This window comes from Pan troglodytes, chromosome 19, assembly GCF_028858775.2.
Source record: "Pan troglodytes isolate AG18354 chromosome 19, NHGRI_mPanTro3-v2.0_pri, whole genome shotgun sequence".
Taxonomy (NCBI): Eukaryota; Metazoa; Chordata; class Mammalia; order Primates; family Hominidae; genus Pan; species Pan troglodytes.
Window position 1 is genome coordinate 59,078,415 of NC_072417.2, and position 18,283 is coordinate 59,096,697.

At 44.4% G+C, this 18,283-nt stretch overlaps 1 protein-coding gene and 1 long non-coding RNA gene across 3 annotated transcripts in view; one reads left to right on the forward strand and one right to left on the reverse strand.

The window, feature by feature from the left end:
• DNAH9 (dynein axonemal heavy chain 9) overlaps window positions 1-17,942 on the reverse strand; it is a 377,141-nt gene extending 359,199 nt beyond the window's left edge. For both annotated transcript variants that reach the window (XM_063799007.1, XM_016932363.4), the window contains exons 1-4: window positions 14,087-17,942; window positions 4,688-4,884; window positions 2,462-2,620; window positions 1,230-1,360 (exon numbers count right to left, since the gene is read on the reverse strand). In XM_063799007.1, coding sequence (XP_063655077.1) covers window positions 1,230-1,360; window positions 2,462-2,620; window positions 4,688-4,884; window positions 14,087-14,503 — 904 coding nt within the window. In that variant the 5' untranslated portion in view covers window positions 14,504-17,942. The remainder of the gene's footprint in view (window positions 1-1,229; window positions 1,361-2,461; window positions 2,621-4,687; window positions 4,885-14,086) is intronic.
• The window catches only part of LOC129137697 (uncharacterized), a 37,970-nt gene continuing 33,737 nt past the window's right edge, over window positions 14,051-18,283 (forward strand). Inside the window, exon 1 of the long non-coding RNA XR_008540461.1 lies at window positions 14,051-14,622. This is a non-coding gene — a long non-coding RNA (uncharacterized LOC129137697). The remainder of the gene's footprint in view (window positions 14,623-18,283) is intronic.

Genomic DNA, 18,283 nt, shown 5'->3' on the forward strand with positions numbered 1-18,283 from the left:
AAGATGTTTGCAAACTCCATGCCATGAGAGGGGAAGGTGGGACAGGGAAGTAGCCAATGGGCTCTGGGCACAGGACACTGCCCTTTTTACTAAACCAAACATGCCTGGATTCGTTTTATGTAGTGGGCTTACATGGGAGATTGTATTTAAAGAAAGAGTTCTGGGCAAAGTAAAATGTTTGAAAATCACTGCTTAAATTAAGCTTAGACCATGTGAAATGACAAAGACCTTTAAAAGCACATTTTGACCTATGGCACTGAAGAGCAAAGAGGAGATTTTACAGGAAAAAGGGAGAAGACACACAGTGCACCAAGAAAGGGAGAGGGAGTCCTAAAAAAATTTACCTACTTCTAATCATAGACTTTGCTGGCTTGGCAATTTTCATAAGCGTAGATCTTGTCTGGTGCTCAAATGGCCAGGAAATTGCAGTCCCATCTGACAGTAGGAACAGAAAATGCAGAATGGAGCTAGAAATGGAATAGAGATTTCTCAAGGAGCCAAAGGTGGAGGGACCTGAATTCCAGAGGTGAGAGATAACAACATGGATTTGTACAGTGCAAAGCAGCAGCTGTAGGCAGATCGGATGGAAGAACTTTCTTCTAGTAGTTTCCAGACCCTGAAGACAGGGCCCAGAAAGACCTTTGACCAGATCCAGGAGTTCCCAGCATGCCAGGGAGTACAAGCACTTAGTTAATGAGGGGTCCCAGCCAATAATCCCAGGTCCTGGAAGGCATGGTTAGGCTGTCTTGCCAGAAGGGTAGTCCTTGATTAGGACAGATGGACTCACATGACCACACTGGAGTTGGTCACACAGGCTCCATAATGGCCACCCCAGAACTGTATGTCCTGGTCCCAGTGTCTGAAAGACACAAAGGGACAGCTCCGGGAACACTGTTGTGTTAAGTCAATAAGTTCTTCCACCTGTATAATCTCACACGGACCTAGAAAAGTAGGCAGAAGTGTATGCCCCATAACCATCACACGTACTAAAGCTCAGAGGGGCTAGGTGAATTTTCCCAGGCCATACAGCAGTGGAACTGCAAACAGCATAGCTCTGTTTAGCTGCTCTCATGTATCTAGATGTGGTATTCTTGCCACCATGCTAGTTTGTGTCGGGTTGGAAATTTACAAGGACTTGAAGTTGCGGAATTCAGACAGAGAGAGGTGAATGCATCATTCAACGGTAAATTGAGTCAAACACATTTGTGAAAACACTTGCTGGTCCTCACCTGCAACAACATCTCTGTACATGGCTTTGAAAGCTGGAAAGTAGCTACTCTGAAGCTTGTCCAGGAGCTTGGCCATGCCCCTCACCGTTATTGTTCTCAGTTGATTATAGATGTATTTCAGATCTTCATACCTGCAATATCATGAAGAAGGGTGAATCCAGGCAAGCATCAGGAAATGCAAGTCACACTGTGATGACCCATCGTCACACAGAAAGAGAGGAGCCCTGCCTCAGGGTGCTTCCACAGAGGCTGTGCTCCAGCCCAAAGAGCCTGGACATCTGTTCCCAGCACAGTGAGGGCAAAAGCCTGAGCTGGGAACACAGGTTCAAAGGGGCAGCTCCAGGAAACACTGCTGTGACCATCTGGTGGCTCAAAAAGCTTGGCAGCTGGAGGTCATTAGCTCTGGCAGTAAGGTTGAGTCAGGGTGAGAGAGGCGTTATTGGAGCAAGGGTGCTAAGAGAAGGGCCTTGCAGTAGGTCAGCAGAATGGTCAGAAGCCAGGCAAGAGCATGGGGCATCTCAGCAGGGTGGTACAGACAAAAGGCTGGAGCCCTACAGGCATGTCTGGTCATGTGACACCGATAATCTCCATTCCATGCCAGGACAGGCACATCTGCCGCTAACATCTGTCTGTCTCCTTTTGAGTAAAGGATTTATCAGCACGATAATAAATAGGAGTGAGGAAATGGGGAGGAGGAGGGCGAATAAGCAGGAGCAGGAGCAGGAGCAGGAGCAGGAGCAATAATGAAGCCTTTCTGGACAAACACCCTGGAAGATGAACTTTCCAGCCCTGCGAGTGATGAGCCGGAACACAGGAAAGGCTGTTCTGCAGCCAACTCCCCAAAACTCCTCTGTATTCAGAACTTTACAAAAGGTGTGTGCATGTGGCCTCAGCTGCTCAAGGAGAAGGGAGCAGATAAGTTAGAAGAAAAATGTTAAAGAGTTGATTAATTTTACATATAGTCCAAAGAGCCTTTGAAAAAATTTAAGAGGACATACTGATGTGAACCCAGGAAAGGAAAAATGACTATTGAATCTGGGGGAAAGTGTGCATCTCCCAGTCTATCAAAAAACTCTCTTGACCCAATGACACAGAGCTGTCTACCCCAGCGATGATGTGAAATACCTATAGGGAAGAACAGGCTCAATGGTGGCTTAACCCAGGAAAGCTCTAGCTTTAGTCTCTGTAAGACATCTTCACCCCAGACTTCCAGCATGTGCCTTCTTGCCTACCTGCTCTTCCAGAACTCCAACTCCACCTTAGGGGTGGGATTCTCCCCTTGTAAGAGTGGCTGGGAAGACTCTCTCCTGAGTACCACCTGGACTTGGTAGCTCCATTTGATCACTGCAGACTCAATGGCATAGATGACTGACTTATCTATAGAATCCAAGCTGTGAAAGACAAAACAACAACGATAACAACAAAAACAAAAACCCTGAAGCGTGAAAATAACCCTGGGTGTACCCCAAGACAGAATCCCAAATTTAAAAAAATAGGTGAGAAATTTCATCTAGCCCATGCATTCTTAACTTTTTTGGATAATAGTCTCTGTTGACTAGTCAACGAAAATTATAGATCCTCTCTCCAGAAAAAAAAAATGCTTATGTGTGTATATGTATATTTTTCATACAGATTCAGGGCTCATCAATATCCTGAAGACTAGTTTAAGAACTTTGAATGCCAGTACATTGTCCTGCCAATGCAGGAATACCTTGGACAGAAAATATTCAGATGACCACCCAATGCTTGCTTGAATCCTACCAGTGACAGCAAGCTCTCGACTTCACAAAGCAGCACCTTTCTCAATAGGTTGGCTCTCCCAAGGAGAAAGTTTGTCTCTATACTGAACCATTTCTAACTCCCTGTGATTTCCTCATCTTGGTCTTAGCTCTGACCTCTGCAGCAAGAGGAAATAGTTTATTTCCTCCTTCACAAGTCTAATAATCAGCCACCTGAATATCACCATCACGATTTCACTTGTTCCTCATTTTTCCAGTGAAGAATAGAATTCCCAAACTTTCCCCCTCATACAACTTTTAAAGAAAGTAACTTAGCTATATTTGGAAGCAGTTAAAATTTTTTTAATACATTTTGGTCATTATTTTCACAGTCTTAACTGAAAATGATAGGTGCAAAGAACCAAGGACACAACGACAAAGAAAGAGGACATACAATTCACATTTTTATGTCAGAAACCCACTTCCACTTCATTAAATTAAATTTATATTTGCTGAGAAATGATACGGCACAAGTGATTGCGGAAGGTATTAAAGGAAGAAGACACCCATTCCCCCAAAATGATCCAGTCTTTTGGGAAATTATCCAACTTGAACAAACAGAGATAAATTCAGCAATGATTATAAACAAACACTGAATGTTACAAAGTTAAAATATAAAGGGACTAGAAAAGGGGTAGTTTGAATTTATTTATTTTGAAGATTGGATATCTTTATTAAACCGCAATAAGTTTTCCAATTAACTGGGAAATTACTTCAAATTGTATATGTAGGAAATTACTTCTGATAGAAAAAACTCATTATAAAGTACATTGTTGTATTTTATAATGCATTGCACGCATATAATCTGTTGCATGCGTTACTTATTCTTCGGATCAAATCATGGATCCTGAATACACAATGTTGACAGTAATACATTGGGAAACTCCTGACAGTGTGGCAGACCGAGCTCATGTAGGAAGGCTGTCCGTTGCCACAAGCACATAGAGATGCTGGATGAAATATAGCAAAATATACTATTAATATTTATATGCATAGCCTGGCTTGAAAGGGGAAAAGAATTCCCAAGGGATAGAAACAAAGAAAACTCGAAAGTCAGCATGGTAAACAGAAGCTGACGGTGGATTCAACTTCTAAAAGGAGACAAGCCTGGGGTTTTAAGGCCTACTCAGGGGCAGGAGGCATGAACTCCCAACAAAGCCAGGTGCCAACAAAGCCAGATTTGCTACTATATGAAAAAAGAAAAAAATCCCCAGGACCTGTAAAAAGTCTTCAGCTGCTGGGGGAGGAGAGTCTGGAACTGTAACAAGAGCCGGCAGCGATAGTTCTGTGACATTATGTACTGAGTAAACACTGGGAAGAGGCATGCCTGCCTCCCAGACTGGACCTGGGTCTTTGCCAATGATGAGACACTATCCTGATAAGCAAAGTACTGAAAGCTAGTGTGGTTGCGCTCAGCCCTGAAATGATTCTGAATGGAAAAAAAGGCCATGTTGCTGTAATAGCCTTGGAAGACTTCATGCAGTGGCTGGGCCAGGGAGTAACCAGGGTAAACACACAGTCCACAGTCTGAGGGTGTCGGCAAACAGAGCAGACAGTAGGCTTGTGTGCAGAACGAGGAGATGTGCAGAGTCAGGAACAGAAAAGTTGTAAGGAAAACATTCTGATAACCAGCATCTCCCATATCTCAGAGGCCCATATGGCCAGGCTGGCGGTACTTACACTGTCTCACTTTTGGAATCCGCAAACTCCATTTTTTCTGAGCCTGCTGGAAGAGGCAGCAAAGTTTTTCCCTTCACTTGCTCAAGTATAACCGAGAGGTCACATTGGAGGCTGTGGGCGTGCCGCCTGACATCCTCACATATCATGTGGGGCCAGTTTAGGCGATTCTTCTCATTGGCCAGGACGGGTAGAACAACCTGGAACAGAGGTGCACAGGAAAGAAAGGCAGGCGTTCCAATTCTGAGAACTTAAAGAAAGCCTCATCTGGAAAAGGCTTATAAAGCTATATACAACCTTTTGCAGGTCACTGTGCTGGGAGGCCTAATAATAGGGTCGAACATTATGACCTTGACATCTGGTAAATTGGGGAAGCCCTTGAATAGCCTGCTTACAAGTTTTCCTTCCCATTCTGCTCCTGGGGATAAAGCCCTCTAGCCAAAAAATTCTTTATCGGCTAAGTGCAGTAGTTCATGCCTGTAATCCTAGCACTTTGGGAGGCTGAGGCAGGTGGATCACCTGAGGTCGGGAGTTCGAGACCAGCCTGGCCAACATGGCAAAAACCCATCTCTACTAAAAATACAAAAATTAGCCGGGTGTGGTGGCGGGTGCCTGTGATCACAGCTACTCCAGAGGTTGAGGCAGGAGAATCGCTTCAACCCAGGAGGCGGAGGTTGCAGTGAGTCGAGATCACACCACTGCACTCCAGCCTGGGCGACAGAGTAAGACTCCATCTCAGAAAAAATGTAAAAAGAAAAAACAAAACAGTCTTTATCAAGAGGACGAGGCACAGTTCCCGCTTATCCCTGAGAAGCAGACTTCAGTTCCCTGCCAGCTGGTGGAATGATTTAAACTAGCCAATTGCGTCCCCCAATGAGATCCAGGGACCACTACACCTTCTTGATACTATTAATACAAAGTGTGCTTTCCACAGCCCCTTGTCATTTAGTCTGTTCCCTAGAGCAATCCCCATGTGGCCTGCATGGCTCAGTGTCCTCTTCTGGGCTGTGAGTATGTTGACTGAAAAACTGCTGTCAATGGTGTCTGTCCTATGTTGGGTGTTGTATGTTTACCCATCTCCATCACTCTCAGGCAGGAATCCCTCCCTCATCAACGGGGTGAATAGGAGGTGATTAAATAGTCACAAAGGCCAGAGGCAAAAAAGAAGGACACATGCAGATAAACATGACCTTCTGTCTACAGGTGGTGGGAGGGGCACCTTGAAAAGGCAAGCAAAGTTGAGGATCTTGAATCCATCTTTAGGGTGAACGTTAGGTTATTCTGGCCACCCAACATAGTTCCTCTTTTTTCAGTATTCATCCCCAAATCCATAGGTGAACATGGAACCAAATCTGAGCCAGTGAGAGTCAGGCCAAAGTGTCTTATGTGACTTTTCAAGGAAGAGACACCTTCTCTTTTCTGCTAGTGTGGAGCTTTTCTTGGTCACCTTCACAACCAATAGCGCCTTAGAATAAAGTTAATATGAGAGGAGAGTGCTTACAGATGGAGAAAGACCAAGTCTTGGTAACTTTGTTTGAGCTCCTAAATCAAGCTGCTCTTGAACTTTCCAAGCTAGTTTAAATTAGGTTTCTATTAACCGCAACTTAGAAACTTGTCAGTATACCGAGGTGGGCAGATCACGAGATCAGGACATCAAGACCATCCTGGCCAACATGGTGAAACCCTGTCTCTACTAAAATACAAAAAATTAGCCGAGTGGCACGCGCCTGTAGTCCCAGCTACTTCAGGAGGCTGAGGCAGGGGAATCGCTTGAACCCGGGAGGCGGAGGTTGCAGTGAGCCGAGATTGCACCACTGCATTCCAGCCTGGAGGCAGAGCAAGACTCTCTCTCAAAAAAAAAAAAAAGAAAAGAAAAGAAAGAAAGTTGTCAGTAAACTCACCCAGAATCTTTGACTGTCAAAATCTCACAAGTGATGGAAGGAGAATATCAGAAAGACAAACAGATGCTCATATAATGTGATGAGGAAGCTACCAATATATAAATAATCAAAAGGAAATATGAACTCATATGACTGGCTGGGTTATGATCAATAAGCCCCAGTGGCCGTGAAATAGAATACCTGGACCCAGCATGTTAGATTCCAGAGGATGGTCTTTGCCTGGTCTGTCTAGAAACATTCACTGAGCTGGGAACTTACAACAATCAGTAAAGGGAGCTCAAAAAGGAAGGAAAGTTTACAAATTAAGCTTTATCACATTCATGTTAAGAAAGAACCATTTGAACCCAGGGCAGAAGTCCTAACCGGGAAAGAGGATGAACTGGAATTTTCCTAGGATCTCAAAGGCAGGGACTCTATCTTATTTAATTTTTATATAGTCAGAGTTCTCTCCAGGATCTGGCATATAGAAAGCACTCAAGATGTTTATCAAATAACTGAATGTATACTGTCTGAAGAAAAAGGAATAGTTTTGAGTGGGGGTTTTAAGGGCTTTGAGTGACAGAAAAATAACGAATGTGAACTCTCTATGAAGTGAAAAGCAACTCATAGCCAGGTGCGGTGGCTCACGCCTGTATCCCAGCACTGAGAGGCTGAGGAGGGCAGATTGTTTGAGCCCAGGAGTCGGAGACCTGCCTGGGCAACATAGCAAGACCTCATCTGTACAAAAAAAAAAAAAAAAGAAAGAAAAATTGCCCGGTTGTAGTGGCGCATGTCTGTAGTCCCAGTTACAAAGGAGGCTGAGGTGAGAGGATCGCTTGAGCCCAGGGAGGTCGAGTCTGCAGTGAGCTGAAATCGTGCCACTGTACTCCAGCCTGGGCAACAGAGTGAGACCCTGTCTCGAAACAACAACAACAACAACAACAACAACAACAACAACAACAAACCAAAAAGCTACTCATTCATTTATTCAATGAGTATTTACTGAGCATCTATTATGTGCTGGTACTTTTCTAGGTGCTAGGAGGATACACCCGTGAACAAAACAGTCAAAAATTTCTGACCTCATGAAGCTTATATTCTAAGGGAGAGACAGTCAAGAAACAGTAAGTTCTGTGAATAACGATAAAGCATGTGAAGGGAATCAGGAGTGTGGGGTGGAGGGGCTGCAATTGTAAATGTTGAGGTTGGCCTGACTGAGAAGATAAGATTTGAACAAAGGCTGGGAAGGATAGGGGGAGTGCTTTGCAGATCCTTGGGGGAAGTATATTGCAGGGAGAAGTAACAGCCAGTGCAAAGGCCCCGAGGTGGAAGCATGCTTGGTCTGATCAAGGAGCAGTGTGAAAGCAAGGAAAGCGGGGACAGAGTGATCCCAAAGAATAGGTGAGAGTAAAGGGAGTCAATTCACATGCAGCCTTGCCTGTGAGATTTTGATATTTACTCTCAGAGAAATGGACATCATTGAAAGTTTTGAGCAAAGGAGTGCCATAGGCTGAGATCGTTTTGAGTAGGATCAACCAAGCTGCCATGATTATAGGTTCTAAGGGGCAAAGGTGGAAAGGGAGGCCACCTAGCAAGTTGGTGCTATAATACAGAAGACACTGGTGTGGCACAGTGGGTAGTGGGGGAGATGGTAAGAAATGGCCTGATTCCATACAAATTTTGAAGGTATAGCCAATAGGATGTGTTAACAAATTGCTTTAGGAGTCGCAAGAGGAAAAAAAAGGGTCAGGATGACTCTAAGATCTGTGGCTTGAACAACGGGAAGAATGGAGTTGCTGTCAACCGATGTGGGGAGGAGTAAAGGTGGAGTAAGATTTTGAGAGAAGATACAGGAGCTTTTGTTTGCACATGTTAAAATGTAGTATCTCGATTGGACTTTAAGATAGAGATGTTGAGTAGGCAGCTGGATATGCTAGTTGAGAGTTCAGAGGAGAAGAGAGGGCTGGAGATAACAAATTTGGGAGGTGTCAGATACAAATGGCTTGTGAAACTTTGAAATTGAATGACAGCCCCCAAGAAAATGGGTGTATATAGAGAGAAGAGAAGACGTCCAGGGAATGAGCCGTAGGGCCATCTGGTGTCAAGAAGTTGGGAAGAGGACGGGCGCGGTGGCTCACACCTGTAATCCCAACACTTTGTGAAGCCAAGGTGGGCAGATCACGAGGTCAGGAGTTTGAGACCAGCCTGGCCAACAGAGTAGAAACCCCATCTCTACTAAAAATACAAAAATTAGTTGGGCATGGTGGCGGGCACCTGTAATCTTAGCTACTTGGGAGGCTGAGGCAGGAGAATTGCTTGAACCCAGGAGGCGGAGGTTGCAGCAAGCAGAGATCATGCCACTGCACTCCAGCCTGGGTGACAGTGCGAGACTCCATCTCAAAAAAAAAAAAAGAAGTGGGGAATAAGAGGAGGCACCATCACTGGTGATAGCCATGGTGATAGGAGGAAACCAGAAGACTGGTTCCTGGAGCCCAAAGAAGAAAGCATTTCCAGGAAGACAGGATGATCATGAGCTATGACAAACGCTGCTCTCAGGTCAAGCCGAACGAGGACTGATTCAGGGCCGTTCAATTTAGTCAAGTGGAGATCATCAGAAACATTGACACGTTATTTTATTCCTCTTCTGTGAAGTGAGAAAGTCAAAGCCTGATGAGTGATGATGAGATAAAACAGGAAAATAATGAGACACCAAGAGGAGACACACATTCCAGGAATTCTGCTATGAAGGGAGTCATAAACATAGGGTGACAGCTGGTGGGATGAAAGGAGGATTTTGCTTGATGAGAATTATCTAGCAGAGAGGAGAAAAATATGAATGCAGGAGAGAAGAGGAAATTGCTAGAGTGATCTCCTCAGGAATGTGTGGGATTCAGAGCACAGGCAGCAGTTTCAGCCTTAGGGTTGGCATCAGAGGGCAGCACAAACAGTTTACCTCTAGCAACGGATGGGATGGCAGAAGATACAAGGAGAGATGCTGCAGTCAAAGTGGACATAAGAGTTCGTGGACATGTTATTCTCGTTTCCGTTTCTTAAAAAACCAAGAAAGAAGCAAGAGCGTCTCAGAGTGAGGTTAACAGGAGGTTTTGGACATTTGAAAGAAGAAAGATTTTTCTTTTCAAATTGTTTCTCACGTTGGGAAATAGCGATCTAAAAGAGCAAGAAAATATAGTTGGAATAGAAAAAAGATAGAATGTCTGCTGGGAAACATAAAAGGCTTACTTAGCGGTTCGAGAGGTCGTGCATTTAAAGAGGAGCCCATTGGTTTTTCCCTGGTCTCTTTTAATTTAATGGGTGCAGGTATGAAGTATGTAGAGCTGGGTTTTACCAGGATTGTGGTTGCACCAATAGAGTATGACACAGTGAGGTAGAGGCCAGTACATCAGGAGCTGATGCAAGGGTATGATGATCATGAAGGAGCATGGCACTCAAATTGGGTAAGAGAAGAGACCGTGTGCATGGTCCAGGGCCAATGGGAAAGAGCCAAGGTCAAGAGATTGGAGCTCCCAGCAGGATCAAAGGACTGTTGTAGTCAGGGTATGAGAGGGAGTGAGCTGGAAAGATGGGAGTAGTGGTCAGAGAAGGAGGTGCATAAAATTGGACAATGAGGTTGGTGGTTGTTGGGAATGCAAGGTCTGGAAATTGCCATGGGAGGGGCTGCTTATGATCGGGAGGAGGACAAGATCACTGGAGGACAAAGATACAGAGAACCCAGAGGCCAAGTTATTGGAAGGGCCACTCACATGTCTTTGGAAATAACTACATATTAGAAGTAATGTTGGGGAGAGTCACAGTGAGTTGGGAGGCAAAATCATACACACGTAAGGGTAGCACCATCTGTACAGGATGCAGCAGTGAGAGTGGATGATGTCCTCTGATGACAGGAGATTCAAACTGGAGGCTTTTTGATGTGGATCTAGAGCAGCAAGGAGGAATAAGGAGGCCACCTGCCCCAGCTCCAGGCTTAGGAGAAGGCTGTAGGGGAAATGCAGCTGAGTCCTCCAGGAGCAGCCAGGATGGGTTACAGCAAGGTGACAAGGATCCATCAGATGGGTGAGGAGGATTTTAAATAGGATGAAGAGTGACAAGAATTCTCATCCTTTATGGAACACCTGCAGTGTGACACTCTATTCCAGGTGTTCTAATATATGATGTCTAAATTTCATAGCAACCCTGCAAGACAGTTTTGGACCTGGCAGAGTGAGCACATCTGCTCACATCACACTGCTGAATTTAACCAGAATTTGACTTAGGTCTGTGAGATTTCAAATCTTATGCTCACATTCCAAAATGCAAAAAGTCAAAAAAAAAAAAAATCCAAGTTTCAGAGCTGGGAAAAATAAGTTGGCAGTAGTGAATGATGTGGTTGGAGGAGGGAGTAAGGAAGTAGGAGAACAAGTTACTAAATTCTGTTAATTCTTCCTTTCAAACATTTCTTAGGCACGTTTTCCTTTTTTACCTTGTACTAGTAGAATGGAACAAAAATAATATTAAAATTACAGCTTTCTCTCAGCCAACACCCTCAATCCTACCCCCAGCCCCACCCCACCCACACACACACAAGGCAGGAAGACGTCTCTCAGCCAGGTAGGTTCTTCTGGCTTTAGCGATGCTGCGTGGGGAGGTGGAAGGAAAAGGGGAGCAGGTAATCAGAGACTATTAAGCTGATTACAAGGTGCTGAGAGAGAGGAGAGGGGGTGGACAGGAGGGCCGGGCCAGAAGGAGGGTCTTAGCAGATGAGAGGCCAACAAGCCTTGAAAGAGACACTGGATCAGCTTCAGGGTATGGAATAAAAGTAGATGGATGGACAGAAAGTGGAATAAAGTTACTGGTACAAGTTTTGAGAAACGCAAGGAAAGGACTTGAGTTATTTTTAAAATAAATTATTTATTTAGGTTTTAAAATAGGTAATACATTTACATGGGGCAAAAATTTAAACGTACAAAAGCTTTTACAGTGGGAAGTAGATCTTCCACCTACCCCTGTACTTCAGTTACTGTTTCTCCTCCTTGTGGATTACTGTTAAAGAATGTCCTCTCTTCCTCCCTCCCTCTCTCCCTCCCTCCCTCCCCTCCTTCCTCTCTTCTTCCCCTCCTTTCTTTTTTAAACATAAATAGTAGCATACCATCCATGCAATTCTGCACTTCTTTAAAAAATTATCTTAAATTGCAGTATTATTCACAAAAACCAAGAGACAGAAACAACCTAAGTGTCTATGATGGATAAATTTTTTAGAAATGTGGTATATACATACAATAGAATATTGTTAAAAAAAGAAAGAAATCCCGCATATGATGATAGGCGGTGACGATATGGATGAACCTTGAGGACATTATGCTAAGTGACATCAGTCAGTCAGAAGGAACAAATACTGCATGATTCCACTTATATGATGAGTCAGGTTCATAGGAACAGAAAGTAGAATGGTGCTAGCCAGGAGCTCAGGGGAGCGATGTGTGGCTTGCTGGGTGTGTGTGGAGTTTCAGTGATGCTGGACGGGGCAGTTCTGAGGATCTGTTGCACAATAATGCATATGTGGTTGACAATATTGTACTCTACACTTGGAAATTGTTGGGTGAATTTTACGTCATGTGTTTTTTTGCCACAAGGAAAAAATTACCCTAAGGAATAACTCCAGTTGGACATGGTGGCTCACACCTGTAATCCCAGCACTTTGGGAGGCCAAGGCAGGAGGATCACTTGATTCTAGGAGTTTGAAACCAGCCTGGTCAACATAGCAAGACCCTGCCTCAAAAAAAGGAATATTCCATATCAGTCATTCTTTTTAATAGTTGCAACGTATTTCACTGTATAGATGGCCCATAATTCAGTCACCCAGTCCCGTTGATGAACATTGTTTGTCTCCAATCTCTTTCAACGCACCAATGAAAATTCTTAAACATTCGAGAATTTTCATTATTTTAAAATTATTTTTCTTGCTGGATTACTTTGCTTAGCCACGACACAACTCTGAGATGGGCCTTCTGTCTCCCACATACACTAGGTTAAATCCTGTCTCTGAACCTTTGATCAGTCTGCTCTCAGTATCTTGAAAGTTACCTTGCTCTCTACTTATACGAATTCTTCTAATTGTTCAGGAGACAATTCAACACTTATGTTAAGCATGCTTCTCAGATCACAGGCCTGTCTTTCTCCTCTGAAGCCAAAAGTACTTTCTATCGTCAACATTCATTAGAGAAGCTGATCTAAGTTCAGGCTTCAGCGGGATGGCTTTCAGACAATGCACAGTTGCAAGACCGTTCTGTTTGTTAAAATATTGAAATACCGCCATATCTAAAAGATCTAGCTTCCTGGGCCCTCTGTGTCCTCCTCTATCTATCCAACCCTTTCCCTGGAATTTTCACCTCCCCACAGCCTCCTGATATGCCATCTAAAGGGCTTACACTTGACATAGCAGGGAGACTCCAGGACTTGCATCTAGCAGTGGGGCCAACTTTTAGGTAAGCTTTACCCTCACCCCAGTCTTAAAAGTTTGAAATATTTTGAATATATGAATTATTACATACGTTTCAGCTCCTTGGAGTAAGCATTTCATGGGTGGGAATAGTTCTTTGGTATTCCCTATAGCACCTATCACCTGAACCATCATACAGCCAGTATTCTGCCCATCCTTATTTCACAGCCTGCAGGGTCCAGGGCATCAAGCCTCCAGAAGCACACAGGCCTGACTTGCAGGGCAGTTTACTCCCATTCCAGAAAGGTCTAAGGGGCCCAGGAATCTCTCTGGAGCACTTCCCTGAAATCTCCTGCATTCTCGAAGCTTCTGCTGTGGTGCCACTAAAGCACTCATGACCCACATCTCCACTTTCCTCCCTGAGCTTCAGGCAGACTCCTCCAAAGGCCTGCTGGGCATTTCCAAATGGGAGCCCAACTTCTTATGCTGGCACAGGGCTGACCTTTGCTAAATGGTTGGTAATGAATGAATGAGATGAAAATCAAAAGCAAATCACTACCCACCTCCCCCTCCCATTTAACTGCTCTCCAGAAGTAGGCACTGTTTATAGCCATCCACCTCCTTCCACCCCACTGATCCATCAGAAATGCCGTCTTGTTCACCACTTCCCATCTTCCTCAGATCTTTCCAATTTACAGGAGGGATTACGAGACGCTGATTTTGAAAGTAGTCAGGACCTAGGCACTCTTCAGATTATGGTCTTCCCCTGACTTTGGCTGGAACCCAGACCCGGACTGACCCAAGCCTTAGCCCCTTTCCATTCTCATTCTGGCCTGGCCTCCACCCAGATCCCTCCCTCCGGACCCACCCGACTCCGCCCCTAACCCCATCCCATTTTCTTCCTGACTTCAGGAACTTGCCTCCTGGTTGTGCTCCCTCCACAGCCTCGCCCCTCTGCCTATCACTCCGCCCCTTGGACCTCCCCTGCAGCTTCGCCCCGCCCCCTCTGGCCCCGCCTCCGTCCCTTAAGGCTCCTCCTCCCCTCCCCCACCCAGCTTTAGCCGCGCGGGGACACTAACCCACCCTCACCTCCGAGAACAGCGCGGCTAGGTGCTCCAGAGGTGCCGCGGGCAGGTCCCCGCAGACCACTGCGCCGCGGAAGCTGTCGGGCCCTGGAGGCTCGGGCCCGGTGCGAAGGAAAAAAAGCGCCTTAGCGCCAGCCAGGCCCGACTCAGGTCCCACCTCCAGCCCGGGTCGTACTGCCAGGCCCCTGGGCCCGGGCCGCACCACCAGCAGCGGCCGCGGCCCCTCGGCAGCATCGCGGCCCAGGAAGGCCTGGAGCAGCTGCTCCGCCTCAGCACTCCTCGCGCAACGCTCCCAGGCGCCCGCAGCCGGCCGCAGGCTCATGGCCACGTAGGTCCCCAGGAGTCGCAGTCGTCGGTCGGCGCCGGGTTCCCCATCCGCGTTCTCCGCCGCGAGCGCGGCCCGCTCCTCCGCGAGCCGCATCGCGCGCGGCCTCCAGCTGCATCGGTTTCCCTAGCGACGGGGACGCGGCCAGGACTCACTCCTCTGCTCCCTTCCTATTGGGCACTGACCCCTGGTCCCGCCCCTTCCAGGCTAATAAGGTAGGAGGTGTACGCGGGAAGGGGCGGGGTCGCGTCGCTGTTGCTAGGACACCAGCCGAGACTCGTACTCGGTGTCTGCCTGGTGTATTGGGAGTGCTGAAGTGTGACCGTGGAGCGCAATGGCTTATTGATGGGCTGCGTGGAGAGGAGATCAAGCATATAAATGCTGTTAAGGATCGTTTTGGCCAAGGTCGAATTAGAGTCTTTAGAGGTCTCCAGACACTGAAAATAGCGTGGTCCTCTCACCTCTATCCTAAATGCGCAATCCAGACTTAAACACAATGCCAAATCATAAAACAGATTTAAGGAGATTCAGTGAATTTTATTTCTTTTCCATGATGGCAAATTAAACACTTCAGAACAGTGCTGTCCAATAGAACTTTCTGCGATGATGGAAATGTTTTCCATCTGTTCTAGCCACGCATGGCCTATAAAGGAGGTGAAATCTGCTCGTCCCACTGAGGAAATTTTTAATTTTACTTAATTTTCACTTAAAATTAAATAGTCACATGTGACTGTAGTTATATTGAACAGCTCAGCTTCAAAATTTTAATATCAAGTTTTTTTAAGTTTTCTTCCGTGCCTTTCTTTGCCCATGTTTTTTAAGGCATGTGCTTAATCTTCTAAAAATGTAACCAAACTGTAAGAGGCTTGTTTTTGTTTCTGCTGTTTTTGAGACAGAGTCTTACTCTGTTGCCCAGACTGGAGTGCAGTGGCCGGATCATAGTTCACTGCAGCCTCAAATCCCTGGGCTCAACTGATCCTCTGGTCTCAGATACCAGAATAGGAGCTGGGAATACGGGAGCCACCACATCCAGCTAATTTTAAAAATTTTTTGTAGAGATGGGTCTCGCCATGTTGTCCAAACTGGTCTTGAAGTCCTGGACTCAATTGATCCTTCTGCCTCAGCCTCCCAAAGTGCTGGGATTATAAGGATGAGCCACCATGCTAGAGTTTTTGACTTCCATGGGTATGACCACTAATCAGTTCTTACTAAATGTAGCAAAGTACTTGTAAATATGCAGGATGCTCAGAACCTTCCCATCCTGCCCTATACCTGGATATTGGCTTCAAAAAGGGATAATATAAAGTGCCTTGCCTGACTTCAGAAATTAGCATTTGTTACCTGCTTAGTCCTTCTCCATGGTCGGGATAAACAGCTTGGCCCTTTGCATGCATGTAAGGTGACAGTGCATGGGTGCTGAAAAAATGGACAAACAACTTGGGCAGCATGAGGTCTGCAGGACTGAATGAGCTCCCCTCTGCCCTGCCATCCTCCCTTTAGTCACCTCCCAGGGACTGCTGAGTTTCTGGGTAAAAGGAATGTTTATAATGGGTTTCAAAGGAATATTAACAGAATAAGCACTTATCAATGGCAGCTTGGCTAACAAGAGCCCCTCAGGAAAACACCAGTGGTTGGGAAGTAAAATGATTGATTTCATAATAACTGGAGCAAAGGAGTTGCTGTAATAAAAAATGTTCATGTTAGAAATGAATCTTTATGTTTGTAAAGGGTGTTTCATCATTGCTGGATTAAACAATAATCAACCAACTATGAGGAAAGGGAAAAAGTGGGAAACTAAAACAATTTTTAGGATGAATTTGGTAACTGACATTTCAAGAAGAAGCATCAGGGAAAAATAGTAATGTCAGGGGCTTCTTACACATATTGTTTTTTGTTTATCTTTGCACATAGGAAGGCATCGTTATTGTTTTAGTGCTTAGGGACTTCAAATGTGTCAACTATGCTCATGTTTCGTATACAGAGTGACTTCAGGACCATTAACTTTCAGTAAACCCTTGAAATAAAATTTCTGCCACCTCACTGTGGCTCTATTATGCCGTTAATCTCCTATGTCCCCTTGCCCCAACATAGATAAAAATAGGAACACAGGAGTCTGTGAATATGACTTAAAGATTTCTGTGTAAGGTGAAGGCTCCTGAATATTAGCAATCCCAGTTTTTAATTTTCTCTCCAAAAAGATACCTTATCTGCATTTTAGAAGGTGATTGGTGGGAGGCATTGATATGGGATTATTGAAAACAACTGACATTTTAAAATATTGTATAATTATGACAAAAATATCCCCAAAATATATTAGTTATCTATCACTGTATAACAAATTACCCCCAAACTTATCAGCTTAAAAAGCAATAAACATTTATCTCACACAGTTTATGGGGGGTCAGGAATTTAGGAGCTGCTTAGCTCGTAGTTATGGCACAAGGTTTCTCATGATGTTGCAGGCAAGATGTCATCAGGGGCTACATCATCTGAAGGCTTGACTGGGGCTGGAGGAGACTCTTCCAAGATGGCTTACTCACATGGCTAGTGGGTTAGTGCTGGCTCTTGGCAGTAGACTTCAACTTCTTAGCATGTGGAGCCCCCTTGGGTATCTGAGTGTCTTTGTAATGCTGTGACTGTCTTCCCCCGGAAGAAGTGATCTAAGAGAGAGCAAGGCAGAAGCCTACAGTGTCTCTTATGACTAGCCTTGGAAATCACACACTGTCATTTCTGCAATTATCTTATTAGTTACAGAAGTCTTCCCTATTCAATATGAGAGGGAATTACATGAGGATGTGAATACCAGGAGACAAGAATCACTGGGTACCATCTTGGAGGCAGGCTACCACCAAAAGTAAGGGAAAGAATGAATTTGCATAAGATGTTCAGCTAAAATAATTTCCATTTTTTAAATTGGAAACTTGAACTCAGTCCCATGAGCATAATATTTGTAGTAATCATATTTTTTGTTTTAAATGACTATGCACAATTCCTGTTCGAGACTTTTGGTCATGATCTCTTTAAATTCTGGATAGTTGCTCGTGATGAGAAATTTGTTCCCACAAGCAAGTAATATGAAAGTTAAAGCCTTTCAAAACCATTCATAAATTAGCAGTTGACATTATATTTACAGAATCTAACAGCTCTTTCTTTTCTTCCTTGACAAATGTTACATTGAAAATCTTTTATGCTGCTAATAGATACTGAATCTAACCCAATCTTTTCATATCAAATATTTCAAAATAATGATGAAGTTCTAATTCAAATAATGTGCATGAATTATTAGAATAACCTCCTTGCAGCTATCTTGGATACTATTAATGTGAATATCAGACACAAATAGGGATCTCTATGGGATCCAAGAATAGAAGGACAGTGTATGCTGCCTGTGACTACATCCAGGAGACATGCATAAGAACATCAATGGTTGCACTGTAGCAACTTCAAAATAATGGGAAGCAAACCAAGTGTCCATCAATAGTAGAATGGATGAGTAAATTGTGTTATATACTATTCATGACGTATAATACTCTACAGCAGTAAAAATAAATAGACAATAGTCACATGCATCAACATGGGTAAATCCTAAAAGCATAATGTTGAATAAAAATAGGAAAGTTACAGAATAATTTAGTGTTACATTTGTTAGAAGTTTTAAACTAGACAATATGTTGTAAGAGGCACACACATATGTAGTAATCTAATGAAAAGTAAAGGAAAGATTATCACAATTCAGATTTTGATCACTCCTTGGGGGAATTAAAGAAGCATGGGATGAGTAAAGGGAACACAGGGCCCTTTTAAGTTCCTGATAATGTTTTATTTCCTAACTTGGCTTGTGAGTTTTCATTTTGTCATTCCTCTTAAACTGTACAT